At 44.8% G+C, this 21,259-nt stretch overlaps 1 protein-coding gene across 4 annotated transcripts in view; it reads left to right on the top strand.

The window, feature by feature from the left end:
- The window catches only part of MACF1 (microtubule actin crosslinking factor 1), a 990,087-nt gene that overhangs the window by 698,092 nt on the left and 270,736 nt on the right, over positions 1 to 21,259 (top strand). For all 4 annotated transcript variants that reach the window (XM_078680764.1, XM_078680763.1, XM_078680765.1 and 1 more), the window contains 6 exons: positions 1,866 to 2,027; positions 5,381 to 5,551; positions 7,151 to 7,317; positions 8,171 to 8,330; positions 8,842 to 9,168; positions 18,506 to 18,590. In XM_078680764.1, coding sequence (XP_078536890.1) covers positions 1,866 to 2,027; positions 5,381 to 5,551; positions 7,151 to 7,317; positions 8,171 to 8,330; positions 8,842 to 9,168; positions 18,506 to 18,590 — 1,072 coding nt within the window. The remainder of the gene's footprint in view (positions 1 to 1,865; positions 2,028 to 5,380; positions 5,552 to 7,150; positions 7,318 to 8,170; positions 8,331 to 8,841; positions 9,169 to 18,505; positions 18,591 to 21,259) is intronic.

The following is a 21,259-nucleotide window of genomic DNA, read 5'->3' on the forward strand; positions in this document are numbered from 1 at the left end:
TTGTCCTTGGTGTCTGCTGGCTGACTGGTTCCATCAGTTGGCTGTCCCTGGTATCTACTGACTGACTGAGGTGCCATCATTTGGTTGTCACTCTGATCTTTTAGCTCTCTGTTACTTCTTAAGTAGGCATCTCATTGTGTCTGGTTCTTCACACAGTTTCTTACTGTGTCTGCACGTTTTCTGCAGCTCCATCAGTAGTTTATTTCCAGTATCTACTGACTACTTCTCTTTCACTCAGGTGTTGGCAATAGCGGTCCTTGAGGCAGGGTATTTGTTAGGCATCTTTATACAAAATGGTGACCCAGAATGATCTATCCACAGAAGGCTATTGTGGGCTGATGCTGGATGTGAGCTGATCCAGTTTATACAAGGTGCGTACAGCGTGCTTAGTGAACTTCCCTTCATGGGGTCAGGCTGGGGAAGCCAGAGCAGACACAGGATACAAGGACAGGAACACCCGCCTCCGTCAACATCCTTCCTCTGATACGATGGGGTGGGTACCAGTGAGGGATGCCAAGGGCACAGCAAGACGCTAGCTCCAGAATGTTTTTTACCGCATATTTCAACTAGTTGTGTTGAGCTGATTGACAAATGAGTGTAATTCGCTGCCAATAGTTATAGCTTATTACTGCAACTATTGGGACATTTATCTTTATTGGGAGCACCGGGCCTGTCTTGTATTGTGAGCTCCGCCGTCTGTTCTGGGAGTGCGAAGTTCACCATCCTTTCTGGGAGTTTTGGGCTCGTATTCAGTCCTTGAAGTCTGCATGTGTCTTCTAAGAGTGTGGCATCTGTTGTCAGTCCTGGGAGTGTGAGGGTCTGTTGTTTGCTGGCAGAGTGTTGCTCTGGCCATTCGTGCCCAAGAAATATGGAATCACTTTGTCCTCCACAATGGCTGTCCTGTATGTCTAGGGACTAGTGTAAGTTCTATGACTATTGGTACTGGCTGATCCCTCTGAGAGTCTGGACCTTTGTCTGATCTGTCAGTGCGGCCCTGCTCTCTGTCCTCGTAGTGTGCTTGTGCTGACTGCTGTAGGATAGCAGAGTTGGCAAACTGTTGTAGGATTTCAGAGTCGTAACGTGGGATGGCATGGTCTATCAGCTGTCCTGGCAGTGCAGTTTCTACTGTCTGTCCTCGGAGTATGGGGTCATTTGTTATGAAATTGCACTTTCTGCTTTCTATCCTGGGAATGCAGTTCCTAATGTCTGCCGTAAGATTGTAGTTCCAGCTGTCTATCCTAGGATTGCGGTTGCTACTGTCTTTACTAGGAGTGTGGTTCCTGCTGTTTGTCCTAGGAGTGTGGTTCCCTGTGTCCTGAAAGTGTGTTTTCTGCTTTTTCTCCTGATAGTTTAGCTCCGGTTGCCTCTCTCAGCAGAGCAGTTCTAGCTGCTTGAGGTGTAGTTCTCACTGACGATCATGGGGTACATGCGCTTTTCTCTATTGTGTGATTGTAGTTCCAGCAGTCTGTGCTAAGAGTTCTTTGTCTATCTGTCCGAGAGGTGCGTGTGATGTCTGTAATTGGAGGGTCTGTGCTGCTGCAGCTCTGTCTTGCATCAGGATATCCATTGCATGTGGTGCTAGAAGAATGTTTGTTCACTGTCGTCAGACTGGTTTCCGTTTGTATTGGGGGTGCACAGGGTTCAGCCGTCATCTGAGGTGCAGCTGTCTGAAGAAGCACCACTGGTTATGCTGGACGTGCAAGGGGTGCCACCTGCCCAACATTGAGGGCATTTTTTCGATTGAGTACATGAAGATCAGTGTCTTTTGCTGTACCCTGGTGAGCCCCAGGGAATCATGTTCTTGAATTCTTTACCCTTTTCATGCTTTCCTCCTTGTAACACTCATGCATTCTTGCTACTTTTAGGCCTTCCAGAAAGAGCGGGTTGAACCTCTCCAGAGCCGCCTGCAACAAGTAAACGGGCTTGGTCAAGGCCTGATCCAGAGTGCAGAGAAGAGCAGTGATGTGCATGGGCTTGAACATGACACCGACGAGCTGAGCATAAGGTGGAACACGCTGAGCAAGAAGGTATGGTGAAGGCTGGAAACGCACTGAGAAGAAGCAATGAGCAAGAGTGTGTGGGGCCTTGCGGGGGAAGGCAGATTGAGCAGTAGGACACTGTTGCCCCAGTAATTTCAAAGATGCTGGGCAAGACAGTACAGAGATCATTCTAGGGAAGTAAGTATGAGAATAAGGGGAAAACAAAATTGATGAGTAAGAAGATAACTGGGCTCAGATAAGGGAAAACATGCTGAGCAAGTAGGTGGAGGGACATGGGAAGGATAGAAAACACGCTGGGAATGTAGAAACGTGTCCCCAAAAGGGAAGCTCTCTGCGTTGAACAAGATGATACCATCACCCCTCTAGTGGGGTTAAGTGTGAACATATAGGGGAACATTCTGATGTGAAGGCAGAGGGTTCCAGGGAAGCAGGGTACAATTTGAACAAGAGAGAAGTTGCATAAGGGTGTCAGAGGGGATCACACTGAGTTCCATAAGGGCAAACCATGAGGTGTTTTCAGATAATATTTCCAAGCCAAGAAGGCATTTATGGAGCATGTGGGGAATTGGCAGCATTTGTCACCATGGAATGATCGCAGTTGCTCTTCAGCAAACAGGTGTGATGTCACAAAACACATTCAGACCGTCGACTGAGGTTCATCCTTGGTACCAAGTCGTAGGTCTACATAGGAAGTCAGAAAGCACAGTTGGACGACTTACTTTCCAAGTAAAAAGGAGTTGTGGTGCAACTTGCTGACGTGTGAATGAGGGTATTTTTCGATCCCTATCTCTTTGCAACCTGCCTGCACAGATTCAGGTGCAATATCAAGTTTTCCTGTTTCTACACTTTAAGTCCGTCCTAGAGACAGGGACCGGGATAACACAATATTGAGCATGAATCTTAATTCTCTCCAAAGATTAGGGCAGAGTACTGAATACAAAGATGCTGAGCCCTTGCCAACAAGTAATAGGAATGCTAGGTCCCTGCAAAGTGCTCCCGGCATGTTGGCTAGAGACCAGATCTGGGACAGTGTACGGTGCAATGGTGCTGACAGGGTTGTATGCAATAAATGCAGCTGACATCACAGAGAAATAAGGTCAATGCAGATTGGAGGGCCTGTGAGAACATGGCTGTAAAGGTGATGCTCGGTTCTCCATTGCTGTTCTGGTAGTGAGGTGGGACTGAGACACCAAGATGCTGTGCCGGTGAGTCAATGTTTAATGGCTTAGTGATGCTTGGAGCTGCACTGACAACGAGCAGAAAATATGTTTCCAGTACATGGTTTTGGGGGAAGGAGAATGTCAGTGAATAAAGAGACAGTTCTCTTTGGAGCTGTACTTGTGTTGAGGATTGTTACTAGGGGTGGCTAATAGGTGATGGGGCCCTTTGGTTGGCATAGAGTCAGATAACAGGAATATGAATTGAAGCTCTTTGTCTGATTTGCTGGGATGTCACTGCACAGACTGCTCGTAGGAGGGAAAAGCTACGATTTCTCGGCATCCACGAGTTAAGAGAGAGTGGGCGGCATGTAGCGGGAGCATGGGACCATCTGACGCTTACAGCGTGAATCTGACACAAATCCACAGGAGGAAAGATATTCTGAGCAACTGCACGACCAAACCCAAAGTCTCATATCCCGTGGTCTGCCAACACCTCCTTCTCCTCCCCCAGCCACAGCAAAAACACACTCCTCCCATTTCTCCAAAGCCCCATACCACACCGCCCACTAGCCCCATATGCTTTCAGCACATCAGAGTGCCCGCATGGTGTGCATGTTGGCCCCATTCTTCAAGATGTCGGCTACCCCCTCACCCGCCTGCTATGATTATCCCACTTCCTCCCACCAGGCTAGCTTATCGACATTTGCACATCATTTTTTAAGGGTCAAATGTTACTGATATTTTCAGAAAAAAGCGAGGAGAATAAATCCTGCCCCCACCAGTGTCCTTCAGGTACACTGCACCCCACCCTCAATGCTAATTCTACAATAAATGCCCTCCAGCCATATGGTTCCCGCTGTCCCTCACTCACTGCTTCACATGCTCCCCCACATGCACACTGCTGCTTGCTCCCCCATCATGCTTCATCCAACGCCTTAGCTGTCCCGCTACCTATACTCTCCACCCACAACATGCTTCTCCCCCCTTAAACTTCCACAACCCACCTTTGTTTCCTCTAACCTACCACATTGTGCTCCACCTACCATTCTGTTCTCGCTCGTGAATGCCCCCACCCACATGCAGTCGTCTACCCACCTGTGCTACCCCGTTCATCATGCTAGCGTGTTGCACAACTACTCACCATGCTGCCCCACTGATCATTTTGCTCTCACCCACCATGCTGTTTACACATGTTCTGCTGTCCCCAGCCACACCTTGCCTTCTCACAATGTTGCCGTACAGTTACTACGTTATGTGCATCTGTAAACTGCACCATCATCTGCAAAGGTATCCTGGCACAGAGCAGGTGTGTGTGTGCCCAGCCCTACCTTGGATAGGGTGGTTAATTAAAAAGTCAGGTCATCAGCTTCTTTTGGAATTCAAGAAAGGAGGAAGAGGCTCTGTTGTGATGTGGGAGGTTGTTTAACACTTTACAAACGATATAATAGAACACCCGTCCTCCTGATCTGGTTCTGTGTATGCATGGGATGTGTGCGAGTAGGAGTCGAGCAGAATTGTCTGGGTGGCTGGTGAAGGGAGATGCATCTTTTCAGGTAGGAGTGACCTGGGTTTTGCAGTGCCTTGCATGTGTGTGTGAGGAGTTTGAAATGAGCATGTTTTTGAATCAGGAGTCAGTGGAGCTCCCTGATGTGGGGTGTGAGTTTTGCGTGGGACTTTATGAATGAGTCTGGCTGCCAAGTCCTGGATGGTTTGTAGTCTTCTGGAGAGTTGCTTGATCCCGATATAAGGGGAGTTCCCATAGTCCAACTTGCTGATTTCTAGGGCATATTTTTCCAGTGTTGCTTGGAAGCCATTTGAAGATCTTTCTTTGAATCGCCGTGGTGTGAAAGCAGGATACAGCCCACATAATCCTCTTCTAACTGCTTTTTACTTACCCACGCTTTTCATGACCATGACACTTTTCTTCTTTACTTTCTATTTATGACTGCATATTATGCAATACGGTAAAATTCAAGTTTTAAAAAAAAAAATTGTGGTTTTCCCTCAAATTCACTTTGCACTCACCAAAGAGCAGTCTTATCTCCATCCCATAATTACAGTATCCCTGGCAAATCAGCTTCATAAAACGCTGCTAGAACACCCTAATCATCTTCACCCACAGCCCCAAAAACAATATTGAGTTGATAGGCGTATTCAGGATCGAGTTTGTGCAAACACTTCTTACTCTGCTCTTTTTACTACACCATTTCCATTTTCCAGGTGGCTGAGAGGGTTGCACAATTGCAAGAAGCCCTGTTGCACTGTGGGAAATTCCAGGATGCCTTGGAGCCATTACTGAGTTGGCTGACGGACACAGAGGAACTGATAGCCAATCAGAAGCCTCCATCGGCCGAGTACAAAGTGGTGAAGGCACAGATCCAGGAACAGAAGGTGAGTGCAAATACTGAAGACGATTCATGCTATTGGAGGGCAGCAAGCAGCCCTTGGAGAGAAGCATCACCATCTCCAAGGGAAGGTACCAGTCCCTTTCCATGCACACCATAGCAGTGTTACAGGAGTTTTACCACCACCAGAGAGGGGCACACCCCACTTCTCTCAGTGAATAACCGGCTGGGTTAGAATTCATAGCACTAACTGTGATTGAAGGTGCTTCCCTTCCACTGTGTGGCATTTACCTCTGCAGTGTGTGTTTTCGAAAGCGTGCTTACCTCCCATATAATGCAACATTGTTCTGTTGATGGTACACCTCTCAAAAGGCATAACAGACAGAGGGTGTTTAAAGGTGCACCCCTTTGATGGCACATTGGTGGACAAGGTCACTCACGCCTCAAAGGCAGAGCAATGTGTAAATGAAGCTGCCCCTAATTTAAGGCAGATGGTGTTTGATAGAAACTGCAACTCTCACTGGATGTAATTCCTCATGATATGGTGTTGCACCGCCTCAGTCAACAGGGTGGGTAATTATAGCTGCATGTCCTGTCAGTAGTATCATTTCATTAAATGTGCACCATTCACTGTACCATATTGTGTGATTGAAGTTGCACCACTTTTAGTGCAACTTAAACTGCTGCTCTCACAAGGTACAATTGTGTGTGATCAAAGCTATACCTGTTAGAGAATTGCATGATTGGATGAGCTCCCCCTATAGATAAACAGTGTGAGATTGAAGCTGCACTTGCTGCGGGAGAGCAGCTTGTGATTAATTGTACACTGTCCATGCTTCTGAAATGTATGCAGCAGATAGTAGGCCTCAGTTAGTGCACTTCAATGCCAGGTGGCCTTTCAAAGTGTGTTTGCAAGAGAGAGCGAGAGAATCACCACCTGTCTTTTTACTCCACTCCTAGTCCCACACACATCTCTGTTGATCTACCCCAGTCCTGCCATACAGTGCCTCCTGCTCTTCGTAGACTGTCATACAGTTCTTTGTAAAACTGTGCCATATTCTTAGTGCTTTAATCAGGGTTATTACCCTCACTTATCTTGGTCTCAGTTTGTGGAATCTTTAATTGGTTGCTGTTCTCTGATAACTTATGTGCTTCTGAAGTTGGTAACAGTGTCCCCAATGAACCATTTCCTGATTCACTAGATGGCAGTAAGGCTATGCTGCCAGAATTCCTGTACTGGTATTTGGTGACGATTCTTGACGTAAAATGTCGATTGGTGTTTTGTATTTGTTCAGCTAGGCATTCATGCTGTTATTTGAAAGAATGTCTCGATTGTATCATAGTTTTGTTCAGTTCTATGTTAATGGAATTAGCGTGGTTGGAGTTATGGATTCCTTGTGGTTATTCTCTTTGTTGATGAGAAGATTATATTACTGTTATGGGTACCGTGTGTAAGTTGTTGATGGCTGCCGATTGCTGGCTGTCTTGGTGGCTGTTGCTGTGGATGGCTTGTTATTTTGGTAGTCTACCCTTTTCTGGTTGTTGATGGATGACTCTTTATTCAATGTGCTTGTACTGTTCTTTGGGAAGTAGACAACCCTACTATTACTTTTTTTCTCCATGTCCCATATTCATTGTGCTGTAGTTGCTGCAGCGGCTCTTGGATGACCGGAGAGCCACAGTTGAGATGATTCAAGCAGAAGGAAGTCGGATTGCAGAGACGGCTGAACCCGCAGATTGCAAAAAGATCCACCAGAACTTGGATAGCCTTGCAGAACAGTGGGCAAGACTGTTGAGCCAGGCGGCAACCAGGTAAGAGCTGGAAGCTCAAACTTACTTGCCTCCCTGAGGCTTTGAATGGCCTCTGTCCCTCTCATGAGCCCACTTTGACCTCCATTCCTTTCTGGAGCCATTGTCTCTGGGTCTCACAGTGGACCCATCCCTCTTTATGACCAGCAGTGATTTTGGTCCTTTTCCCGGCCCTACTGGTATCTTGTTCATTCCCTGGTTGGAAGAACACTTATTACGTCATCTCTTGGTCTCACATTGACTTCCTTTTTCTCTCTGGGACTTGTTGTGCCTCCCTTCCCTCTCGGGCATCCATATTTAATCTCATGTTTTCTCGGGCCTGCACTGGTCTCTATCACATCAGTGTGTACTGGCCTCCTCCTTTCTCTAAGTCCCAGATTGACCTTGCTATCTAGAACCTGCACGGTTCTCCCTTTCGGGAATTTGCACTCGCTTATGCCGTGTGTTCTGCACTGATAGTGTTCGCTGTCAAAAACTACTCAGAAAGCGGCACCTGTCTACCATCTCAGGGCTCATCCTTGTGTTACCCCATACCCTCATTACTCTGCTCCATATGCCTGCTGCTGTGAGAATCCTGTGGACCGTGGAGGACTAGAATGGTCTGCCACCTCTAGAACAGGACTGTTTGTGCATATAGGTCAGCTGTGCAAAAAAATCAGCATGCAGCCAAATCCTTCCCGATCCTAAAGCTTTTATCTCCCTCTTGATCACCATGCTGTGATCCCTGCTTGCCGAAAGGAATTGAATCCCCCGCTGACCTCCAAGCCAATACCATACCCTAAACTTCCCTCTGACTCCATTTCTGGCGCCTCACCAACCTCCAGTCTAACTCCCTGTCCTATTCTTTCTGGTCTAGGAAGAACCAGTTGGATGACATCCTGGTTTTGGCCCAACAGTTTCATGAAAGTGTTGAACCTATTTCTGATTGGCTGTCAACCACAGAGAAAAAGCTGGCGAATTCTGAGCCTATTGGCACGCAGACTCCCAAAATCGAGCAGCAAATTGCACGCCATAAGGTAAGAACAAAGGAGACAGTGAAAATTGAAAGCGAATTGTATCAAAGAAAAAAACAATACGAGCTCTTAAAGTAAGCCACACATTACAAGGTTGAAACCAATACTATGCCTAGATGTCCAATAAGAAATAAGATGTTATATAAGAATATATGCTGTGGTGACCATTGACATCCAACAATAACATTATTTAGGAACCAGTGGGTAGAGAGACCCTGAATTGCCTTGTACTCATTAGACTGCTGTTGGTCGAGCTATCAGTGGTTGAGCACTCTTCACCTATTTATCAAGCACCTTGATTTGAGCTTGGAGAGCATCGTTGTCTCCCTCTGGCCCAGTGCAGCAGGCTCCTACTGGTGCTCTCATCCACGCTGATCTGGCACTCCCATCTCATCATTGATTTATTTCATGTATTAATTTTTGCCACTTTACATTTGCTTTTCTGGTTTATTTTGTATTATATTTTACATTATTTTGCTTTTTCATTGGTCATCGTCCTTTCCCTGCCACTCAGGCCATGGATGAGGAAGTACGCAGCCGTGAGGCAGTCGTGCTGCAGGCCCTGGCTCTGGGTGACTCTCTGTCCTCTATGAGTTGCCCAGCAGACCGCGCTATGCTAACGGACAGGTTGGCCTTGCTGCTGGCCCGCTATGACGAGGTGAGAGACCGCTGCGGACGCAAGGGTGAACTGCTGGAGCAGGCCCTGGTGAATGCCCAGCTCTTCGGCGAGGATGAGGTAGAGGTGCTGAATTGGCTGGGCGAGATGGAGGACAAGCTGAGCCTGGTGACCGTGAAAGACTATCGATGTGATGTTCTACATGCGCAGCATGCACTTCAGCTGGTACTATATTCCTCATTTTATTATTATTTGTGTTTAACTTCAAATTTTTGGTTCTTTTACACATTCTTTATTGTTTCTCTTTATTTCTTTCTCGCTTACTGTTTTCATACCTTATATTAATTTGCCTTCGAATACAATCCATGAGGGAAGCTCAAAGAAAACTACTCCTCAAAGGTGATACAAATAGCAGTCAAGTCCCATAAATGTTTCTTAAGAGGACGACCTAAACCAAAGGTTTCCTTTATCAGGAATATGTTAGACTTCAATTATATTGACCAAAAGGTGGAGGTAATCACCAGTGGTTGCTGCATCACCCTTTAAGCAGATTATTTCTAAGGTCTTTTGTGTTGTTGTGTGCGAGAGCAGTCTATTTTTTCAGGTACGCTCACTGCAATCTCTGTTTTGGCTGTGACGGGGTGGGGGGAACGTTCGCTTTTGGGGAATTAAAAAGCTGCCCCGTTCTAAGTGCAAGATATACTTATATACTTTTTTAAATAACAGCTGTAAAGATGTTTGCTGCAACTCTGATTATTACTGTACTTATTCTGAGCTTTGACCTCCTCAACAGCCATGGTTGCTGTTTCAATTGTTGCTAATTTTAGGTCTCTTGCTTGTTTTTGCAGCAAGAGAATTTTTGGAGTTACTTTGAGATCACAGGGGGGTAAGAGTGTTTTGTACAAAAATGTGTTCCCTATGATCAGTAAGATTCCTTGCCCTCGAGGTAAGACAACTTGGGTCAAGGCAAGTAATTCTGCATTTATTTTTTGGAATGCAGTAATCTTCTTAAGTTGTGACAGGAGGTCACCTTCGAGCAATGTGCTGTCTTTTTACTCACACAGAAGATGATGCATCTGCTTTTGTAGTGGGTGTTGCGGTGAATGACTATAGCTGAGTCAAAGACTTGGATGATTTCTTTTATGTTGCAGGAGTATGGAATTTGATATAATATCTAGAATATTTACTTGCTCAAGGGACTGGATTCTTCAGAAATCTGCCTATACTGTAAAAAAAAAAGTTCACTTGTCCCCTTTGGTGAGGTTACAAACTAATGCAACATTTTCTTTATATCCGAAGTTCTGATAAAGGACTCTAAGATTATGCCATGTCCCTTTGTCTCATATCAGGGTTTGTATATGAGCACGGCTGTGATTTTGCCACCTTTCCGCAAATCTACATAAAGGGGCTGAAAGTAGGCAGGAAGCAGTGGTTCTGGGGTTGATATGCCCATCGAGTTTGTGAACACTCACAAACTTACTTAAGGGAAATCTCCAACTCCTGTTCAGTATCTTCCCACCTTTGAAAACGTTGAAAATGTACTCCATAGGCCTACATGGACAAGAGTAAAAAAAGAAATCCTGAGTGGGGAAAAAAGGAGGGGACGATGGGTGCAGGAAATGTAATTTGAAACAACTTAACAGAGTTTCACATTAGCAAATACGCGATGTGAATTCTCCACCATTGCTCGGCTTTAAATGTTATTGTTTTATACGAGACTGTAGCAGCTTGTGGGCTCTATGATTTTGAGTGTTCACTTAGTCCAAAACACTCCAGCAAGTGGTCGCCCTGTGCAGCATTGAGCAGGCTTCATTGCAGAATATTCTCTCTTTTACCAGATATAAATATGTTTTTTAAGATAAATCACCTTTGTTTTTCGCTGTCTTTAATGAAAATGTCCAGAAAGTGGCGATGGCGGAATATGCAGAAACAATGAGTAACAACCTTGCATTCATATCTCATATTTTCCGGGAGGGTCCCTCTTGAAAACTTGTTGTGCCCAGAGTTCGAGGTTGCCAGAAACGCCCCCACATTTGATATTAAAGTGCAATTTCTTGTCCTTATTCAACATTTCATTTATTTAAACCTTTAGATATTTCAATGGTTCACATTGAAGGGAGGGCTGAAACACCAGCACCTGCTTTCAAGTCAATTGAGACTTGAATTGTAAGGAGTAGCTATTTCTTCAGTTTATTTCCACTAAATTACTTTTGACTGCTTCTGGTATTTTGTACGGTTGTGTAGTCTTTTTATGGTCAGGAATTTAAACTTGGCAGGTAATCTCTTCCATGCCACCCCAATTGGTGCAAAATACATTTCCAATCAATGTTTCTCTGTTCTTTGCTGAGCCTGTGGCCCCAGAGCATGGTCATGGTCCAAGATCTGGGTCTTTGCCATCCTCTTTTGCAGGTTTACTTGTCTTCTGATCCCAGTATTAGCCAGACTTACTGTTGGCATTGGTCAATGGGCATTGTTTACAATATATATTCTCCAAGTTTACAGTCCTCTTGTGATTATGTTAAAAAGTTACTGGCCTAAGTTGGCTACTTTTATCCTGCTCTAGCTCTTTATCAGCTTCCCACTCCCCTACTCGTGGATGGTAAGGTGTCCTTCGGGTTATTTATGCAATCATTGGTTTATTCTTATGGAAAGCTATCAGTAATTGGGTGCTGTTTGAATTTTGTCACTCTAAACTGAAATCATGGTAATAAGAGAAGCACATTAGACATCTTTTTTTTAAAATTCTTTTTATTAACATTGCTCATTTCAGTTAACAATGCAGTACAATGATCACATATCATTAAGGAGATAAACATTGTGTAATGTAAAGTATGGTCAACATTAACCACAAGCAGGACGTGCATGTGTAAGGCCCCTATCCCAGACCATCCCGCATCCCTCTGTATCTCCTCCAAGGTCCCCATATCTTTTTCCATTTTTTGGAACATCCCCTACTTTTATAGATGGTCTCCTCCGCTCTCTGACACCAGTCGAGGTCCCGCACACACTGATCCCACTGCGGAGGGGCCTGCGCTCCCCAGGCCCTGGCGATGTTTCGTTTCGCTACACCTGCTGCCATTGCCAGCCATAGTTCCCCATGCCTTGTCCAGTCAGTGGCCCCCTTAATCATTAAAAGTAACCACCTAGGTTCCCTCGGACCGGAGAGCCCACCACCTCCGCCATTGTATCCGTGACCTTGGTCCAAAAGGGAACTATCTGAGGGCACTCCCACAAAATGTGGTAAAAGGAACCTTCCCCCAACCCCCCCACAGCCGCGTGCGCAGAGGGCTGACAGACACCCACCCCAAGTATACAAGAGGGTGCAAGAGTAATACACGTGGTGCAGAATTTTGAGCTGCACTAACCAGAACCGTACCCGAATCGCAATTTCCCGAGGACTCTGCAGGGCATCTTGGCAGTGGTCATCCTCCATTGTGCCTAAGTCACGCTCCCAAGTCGCTTGCAACGACACTAAAGAATCGGGCATATTGTGTATGATCTTGCGGTAAATAGTGGATGCGGGCTTCTCAGGCATGGGATCGAGGAGAAGGCGATCCTCCATGGGGGAATATTCCGGAATGGATTAGACATCTTTGGAAACAGAAAATCCAAATAAATAGCTATGCTTGTCAAAACTGGTATATATTTATTTACAGTGACACAGTGGAAAACAAATTAAGAATTCCATCAAGTTATTGGAATGGTTGGTTTGTGGATGATGATCTCTTTTTCAAGCTCATTCCAGCAAAGACTATGAGACTTTACAGATCCCACCTATCTTCTCTGGAACGGTAGACTTGGGCTCCTTAGTAAATCCCCATTTGCTGTACTTAGCTTGTTTGTTAGGCTTCTGCTTTCTGTTATTCTTGATACTGATGTCAACCTGGATGCACATTTGACGGCCTTTTTGGCAGTTTTTTCTACCAACTTACACTTAGAGGCTGTGTTCCACTGTCTCTTGTTGCCCCATCAGTCCTCTGTGAATAATTCCCTGACCTCATCCAGTTTAGATAAAGTTACAGGTACATAGCTAGGATGTACTTCTTTTTCCGTCACCTGTTTGCAGCTGATAAAATGCTGCTTTGCTTTGTATTCTCAAATAATTTTAGCTTGTGTTATAAACGTATCTGTTTCAAGGCACTTTGCATTTAAGACCCAGTTTCCTCTGGTAGGTTTATCATATAGAAACTCCTTACGTTTCTGCTCTGATTCAAAATGTTTGATTCAAAAACTCAGACTGGCAGGGGATGGTGGGGGGTGTTGTTGAGTTGAGAAAGACCAGCTTTGGCACTCTCTCGCGTACTTGTTTCTCTGCATCATAAATAGGTATCAAGGTTTCCAGTTTCTTGCTTAAACTGGTGTTCTCAGCAGAGAAGCACTGTACAATTTGTGGGCTCTTTAGGCACACCTGTTGTAGATCCAGGAGGGCTGGATGTATGGTTGATTTAAGTCCAGGAGGGCTAGATGTATTCCAGATGGTCTTGCCACCCACTGACTGTTTAACAAGTTCAATGTAAAGTTATTGTATCACAATTTCTTGTCCAGATCACACTTCAAATTTGGCCTTGATCCAACTTACCCTAGATCTACATGGACTACCCTGCTCTACACAGTATTAAGCGATTCATTCACCTGATAGTCCCTCCCACCCTTTCCGTATTTCTACAAAGCCCTTTGAAAGGAAAATGTGCCCATCTGCCAAGTACCGGCGACACCCCAAGCTTTGTTATCCTCTGAGTAAAGATTTGTGTTTGTTGTAGACAGTGATGCCTTTGACTGACAAAATAATCACAAAGCTTCACAGATACCTAAACCTTTCAGGTTGAACTGGTCTCTTCATCAGATGTTATTTGAACTCTTAGAAAAAAGAACAGGTTCTGCTTTATTCCAGGGCTATGCCTTCTCTCAGACCCATTCGCCGGTGAAAGGAATATCCTAAACACAGCGGCTCATATCTACTCTGCGTAGTAATCCCAGCCGTGAGCCTGCAGGCCATACCTCACTGAGGCCCTTCTGAATCATACCTGTGGCAGCAAAGTGATTGAGAGGCTAACAGTAGGACTGATTAAAGTGGTATGGTTGTTCTTCAGTAGAAACATTTGAAACCTGATGCATGACCGAAACAAATAATGTTGGCACAAGCAAAAGAGAACTCACTCGGGACAGATGCACCCTATCCTGTGCTGAAAGTTAGCAAATGTGTGTGTGAAGGGTCTACCGGCATTTTTACACCTGATGTGCCTGAGATCGAGCCTGTTTCTTTTTATGAGGAGTGCTGCTCAGTATTATCTATGACTTCAAGTTCATAAATCTTATGAAAGCGTAAAATCCCAAGAACCATCTTTATTTATTAATTTGTGCCCCCTCTCTCTTAGGCTTATTGGAGGAAGATGCCAGCTTGCAAGACAGCTGGTTCCATAATACGATCAATAAGCTGGTGCCCCTCTCTCGATACACACCCTTCAGAAATAAGCTGTCAGGCCCCTGGCTCACAGATAGTCTCAGGAAGAGAAGAAAAGTTGTAAGACTTTGGAAAGCCAATGGGGGAAAGACTACAGAGCTTATGACAAGATCATATATAAGGCAGCTCTAAAAAAATACTATGCTGCTGTCAAAAGAACGAAGAAGCTCTATTTCAAAGAAAAGATATAGGGAGCTGAAAATATATCTAGGGAAATCTTTATGTCCCCTGAGGCCTGCGCAAGGGTCCAGCAAACATCGCACCTGGCCTCCTATTTTCAAAAACAAATTTCAGTAATTCATGCTAGGCTTACCTCTGGCACTCAATTAGGAGAGGGTTTGATGGACACAATGTACTCAGAAATTGCCACTGAGATGGAGTCCACACAAGCTTCCACGACATTCCCTTGGAGGGGTCACTGGCGGTCATACGTTGCCTTAAGTTAGGATCTCCCACAGATCCTTGCCCTACTGACCTGTTGGCACTAGGGACGACTTCTATTAACCCACTGGCTAACAAAGTGCTAAATTCTTTGCTGTTCAAGGCAACAGTACCCCTTTCGTGGAAGCAGGCAAAAGTTCTCCCCTGCTAAAAAAAAAAAAAATAAACAGACAAACACAGAGAGCAGTCTAATTACAGACGAATATCTCTGCTGCCAGCCCTGTTGGAAGTGCTGAAATAGTTCGTAAATCAACAGCTTTCCCAGTATCTGGATGACAGTAGCCTGCTTCATCCTAGCCAGACTGGCCTCTGATCAGATTTTAGAATGTAGACTGCATTAACGGTGGTCACCTAATACCACAGAGGTACTCTGGGTGCTTGTGGGAAGGCAATGCTGATTATGCTAGATCTGTCAGTGGCCTAAGACACGGTCCCCCAATTCAGGCTTTTAGCGTGTCTCCAAACTATTGGGGTAGTTGGTCAGGGTTGGACTGGCTTGCTTCCTTCTTGGAGGGTAGAGGATAAGAGGTATGGGTCCCTCCTTTTTTTCAAAGTCCCAGGAACTAACAGTGAGCCTGCCTCTGCCTTGAGCCCCACTCTATTTTACGTTTATCTCATGCCACTAGTCCAGTTGTCTGAAGCCTTGGGGGCAAAAGTGATCTCATATGCTGATGACGCTCAGCTGCTGATCTCCTGTGAAATGGGAGACAAAAATCACAGGCAAATCTATGAAATCTTGTCTAGCAGCTGTATTACATTGGAAGAACACCAATTAACTAAAGCGTAATGCTGACAAAACTGAAATACTATTCTTTGGTCAAATTTCCTGGAAAATGGCAGACCTTATGGCCTAAAGACACCCCCCTCCAGGTCCCAAAGGGGAATAGTCAAGAATCTAGGTGTCAAATTTGACAGCCCTCTATCTTTCCAACCACAAACTAAATTTGTGATAGTCGCGTGTTTTGGTCTTCATCACATCCTAAAGAAGTTATTGCACTCCCTCTCATTTGATGCTAGGAAGTCAGTCGTCCAAGCACTCATAACTTCGAGGTTGGATTATGTGAATGCTCTGTATCTGGGTCTACCTGACCAATAGCTTACAGGTGGTTCAGAACATGGCAGACCACATTCTTCCTAGCCTACCTCTGTGAACACATATGTCCCCTCATCGTCATGCCGTCCACTGGCTCTCAATAAGAAAGAGTATCTGAATTAAAGCGCTGGTGCTAGTCCACAAAGCGCTCCATCACACTGATGCAGGCTACCTAGGGGCAAGTATCAGCTTTTACGTCCCCTCTAGAAACTTGCAATCAGCCAACCGCCTCCAGGCCAGGATCCCCAAGACCCTGGCCTGGAGGCCATGCCAAAGCTGGGCATGGACCCGCTCTTATTTGAGGCCGTCTGCATGGAATATGCTCCCTCTTGAGTTACTACCAGTGTAGTCTATTTCACTGTTCAAAAAAAGGTTGGAAACCTGGCTTTTCACTCAAGAACAAGTGGTCTTGGGAAATCCTGCAAAGCTGCAGGTGAGCAGAGCAATGGGACACTCCTTGGAGTAGCCGTGCATTTGTAGTTTGAAATAGTGCCTCACGTTGACCTAGGAGAACAATAGTCGGGGACATATAGAAAAACTGAAGAGTTAACTTTGTTTATATGGATTCCATAAAATTCATCATTTCAAAGTGTCACATTTACAAACAGCGGGTATTTTGCATCCAGTGGCCTGTAGACACTGTGATATATGTATAACAGAAAAATACAGCCATTTGTTTAAATAGGAGGAATTTAAGGTAAAGAAATATGCTTCATTAGATATTAAGACAAATTGGCTTAATTGAAAGTGGAGAAAAACTGACTCAATGTTTTATAGAGATATTTTAATCCACTTTAAATTTCCCCCATTTGATAAAAATAACAATCTTTCACTTATAAATATGGTGCAGTGTCTATTGGCCACTGAGAGCAGGAGACCTGCTGTTTGTAAATGTAAATAATTTACAAATGGAATAAAATTAAAATGAAGAGTTAACTTAGTCATTAAGTTAACTCTTCATTTTTAATTTTCTTGAATTTAAAGCATTCAGAAACATCATTGTGTACTTATGCTCCAATATTGAGATGACAAGGACTTTTATTTTAGATTTAAATAACTCAGCTTCAGTTATTCACCTTTGTGCCCCGGCCTGGGTCCTAAAGATGACGGAGCACTGCTCGTTATCAGACCCTGCTATCTGTAGCCTGAAGATAATAAAACAAAATAAACACAGTATTCCTTTGCCTTCCCTTAGCTTTAGAACGAAACTGTTACCCTGCACTTATGTAAAAATGAACTCCAGGCTGTGAGCTACTCTGAAGGTGTCTGTGAGCTTCTTGCAGCTCGGGGTTGACTGGTTGGAGACACCTGATAGAGGGCCTTTCGTGTGCCTGGCCGAACTGTTTCAAGTAACCCAACTAGAATCTTCTGCTGGCCCTGTTCTGTGTGGATCATATAGATTGTATGGTAGGGGGTGTTCATATGTTGGTGTTGCTTTGAGCTGTTTCTTGTTTTTGTTTGTTTTGCACAGAGGCTGTTGGCGGGTGGATTTTTAGGGAGTGTGGACGTTCTGTAGGGTTATATGACCCTCCACTTGACAAGTCCACTGTGGGAGTCCTAGTGATGTGTCTTATGTTGTTTCATATGACCCTCTCACGTGTCAGAGTATTAATGGAATGGTCCCTGTGTCTCATAATTTTCTCCTGGTGGTTAGTTTTCTGAATGAGGCTCTGATAGAGCTGTTGTTGACCTGTGTTCGGATTTCCCTTCCTTGGGTTTAATTTGCCTTTCTGGTTTCCGTCTCTCTACTGCTCTTAAGTCCCTTGTCCCATTGTCATTATATGCCTATCTTCCCTGACAGCTTGTCATTGTGTGTCAGATCCATGTGTCTTTGACTCTCTACACCCCTGCCTCATTTACTTCTTCACTTCCTTTGGGAGAACCATCTTACTGTGATATTGTACTGGAATAGTCAGATCGCAATACAGGCCCATAGCAAAGGTAGGAGCAGAGATCATGGCTGTCCAGAGTCCTGTGTCCCATGTCTGTCTATTGTATCTAATGTGCAGGACTTCAATGCCCGACAGTTATATTCCATTATCTCGAAATATACTTTCCCCCATTTCATGCATGTTTTGGCTCAATGATTGTGCTTTCATGTCCTCTTGTAACCATACTACTTTAACTCAACCCTCGTAGACTTGATCCTGTTCCCCTTGAGCTCAGTGTTTGATGCAGCGTTATGCACTATCATACAGATTAGTTACATTTGTAATTGCTCTCTTGGCTTACTGTGTCACTATGCCAGAACCTCTCACTTGTACGAAATCCTCTAACCACGATTTCCCCAGTTCACAGCTTTCCTGGCCAGGAGCCTCTGTGGCACAGAGAATGCCTTTAGGACAGTCTGGCTTAGACCAGCTATTGCTTCAGGATAATCCGGTGTTTTCACTCTCTGATCCTGGTTGTTTCTCTGGGTGGTCGTATTTTTCATATGTTTCTTTGTGGCCCCATCTTCTGACTAGGGTGATTCATGCTCTCTCTCACCTTGAGTAGAACTGCTCTCGGTCTCTCACTATGGGTTTCCCCTTTCTCATCCAGTGACATTTCTATGTGTTTTCTTACAGGCTTTGAATGAAGAGATACTTTACAGGAAGAAGAATGTGGATCAAGCTATTAAGAATGGCCAGTCTCTGCTGAAACAGACCACAGGTGAGTGGCTTCTGATGTGTCCCTCTGGTTGACTGCGACACATTACTCTCTCTTACCTCAGCTGGGCCTTTGTTCTGTGCCCCTTCTCGAAATACTGCGATTTTATCTCAATGTTGTCTTGCACAATGCTGCTCTATTAGTCACATGCCATGAGAGTAATCTCCTCTGAGGGAGTCCCAGTGTGTTGATACTCAGGTTATGCTGTGTTTGACTGTGCCGTGGTCTGATATGACATTGATGGGTCGATATTCTGATGAAGCATTAGCTGCTTGGACAGTGCACTTTACTTGCTATACTATGACAGAACTGTGGTGAGGCGGCATTCTTACTGAGCTCTGCATTGTGATCCCTACTGTTCAAAGAGTTACTTTGGGATCTCTGCAGTTCAAAGGTTGTTGGAAAATAAAGTTATTCTGCATGCTGCAATTTCCTTTGATATTCTGCACCTCTGTGATGCATAACAGAATAAATTTTTCAGTAAATAAAATTGTTTGAGGCATGTATGGCTGTAGGTACACATGCTGTGTATTCTCCTGCCATCTAGTGTTGGGCCCAGATGTGTGCAAGTTGTTTCTCTTTGAAAAAGTCTTTAGAGTCACGAAGTTCAATGACTCCTCTTGCTGGTAATGCATATGCCCATAGACTCCATTGTTTGATTGTTTTTTTTCCGCCGTCTGGTTCGGACATGTGGACTGTGCGGGACAGTCGCTTGATACTCTTTCTGGTTCATACAGGTAACTTCTAACCGTCTGTATTGTTTTCGGTCGTGTATCCCATTTACCGTCCTGGGTTGACGACTCCAGCTGCGTCCCGTGGAACTTCAAATCGATCTTGGCCTCTAGTGGGACTTCGCACTCGGGGGCCTTTTACTTGGAACTTCCTGTTGGTTTCATACCATGTCAGGAGGGTGTAGGAACAAACGTCTTTTAGGTATTGCCTTTCATGCCTCTCAAAATACCCACAGAACGATCTTCATCAGGCCTGTAACCTTTGCCTATCACCCAAGCATAAGAAGCTTGCTTTCAGTACTTGCCACTCCTTCCGATCGAAAAAGACCCTTTGTGGTGTTTGGGACTGACGCTTAGAGATGTCGCCGAGGAGTGGCAAAGAACTGGTGGATCGCTTTGGCATGGAAGAGTTTATAAAACACCACACCAAGGCGTTTGCAGCCAACGAAGAGGCATACTTTTAAGAAGCTGTCTCTTTATGATATACCAAAAAGAGCTATATTGTGCAAAGAGTCCAGGTATTCCCTTATGAGTGGACAGGGACTGGCTCTAGCAATTCCAAGGTACCCTAGAGGGTAGTGTGGTAAAGCAGCCTGAGGCTTATCAGAGAGGAGTGGTAGACATTTGCAAATACACACATAGTCAATAAAAAAGATACACACAACTCAATAAGGAGATCTACACTAGTTTATAAAAATAACACATATCTTATCTATATAATCAATACGATCAGGTTATCAGGCTCGGCTTCCAACTTCTTCGGGGCTGTGCCGAGAGTCCAATACCCTTCCCTACTGAACTACCTCAGAGTCCAATATACAATGAAACGAACAACTGAGATAGTACAGCGGGGCGTGGGAAAGGAAGGGGACAGTGGGGAGGGAGATCTGTAACAACAAAGAACAAGAATTAGAACACCCTATCTCCCTCAACCTAAAACAGTTGTTTTCTCACTATCCCGTAACCAAGAACACCCCACTGTGAACAAGCAATACCTGTAAAGGAAAATACACAATGACCAAATCCAATGGAGACAGTGGCTTGAGGAGGTATTAGGAACTGTACCCAGCTGTGAAAACAAAACGATAACCATTCAATGCCCTCTGATAGATGTTAACTGTCTTTTCGGCTGGTGTTCAAAGGGTGCAATACACATACCATTTATAATGCATCAGTTCTATTTTATGGGTAATCCACCATTCCCTTTCTCCAATACCCCTCCTGTCTCCTGTAGAAACGAGATAAGTAAATAATAATGAACCCTGTCCTCCAAGGATTCCACTCAGAGAGATGCAGGGGGAATGCTCCTCAAGTTTGTACAAAGTGTTACATCACACAATGAAACAACTTCTCCAAATAAGCTTTCTCACACGAAAGTTCTGTGGGCTTATTGCTCTTTCGGTTTGAAAATAGCGAGGCTCAGTAATATGCTCCAAGTGAGTCCTATTGCAACTAGAAATTTAGTTTAGAGACAAAGTGCAAATATATACAATAATGAAGTCTCAATGTTTTGAATGTGTTTGGCACCGCACCAACAAAAGGTCTCTATCCCTATGACCAAACGCAATGCAAACAACCCCTTTGAAGTAAAGCGAAGATCAAGGAACCTTCGTGTAACACTCTGCCGAGTGAAACCTCCACACGGATACTACTGGCTGGGTGTGCTGTTGGGATCGATGGAACCAACGCCTCACACCGCCAAACACCAGATTACTCACGGTCTCGCTGGACTTGGGACAACAAGTCTGATCCTACCGCTAGATGTCCTGGATCCAGAAACGCCACCGCAGAACGGATTTATCGGCGTTTCACTGCCGTCTGCAGCAATCCTTTATTTCCTGGCATGCGCGCGCAGTTCACGTCGATACGTGACGTATGCACGGCATGCCGGGAAATGTAGTCTTTGTTCATGTTGGCGGCCCGTGATCGCCTGTCGCTGTG

Source organism: Lissotriton helveticus, chromosome 3_1 (genome assembly GCF_964261635.1).
Source record: "Lissotriton helveticus chromosome 3_1, aLisHel1.1, whole genome shotgun sequence".
NCBI classification, from domain to species: Eukaryota; Metazoa; Chordata; class Amphibia; order Caudata; family Salamandridae; genus Lissotriton; species Lissotriton helveticus.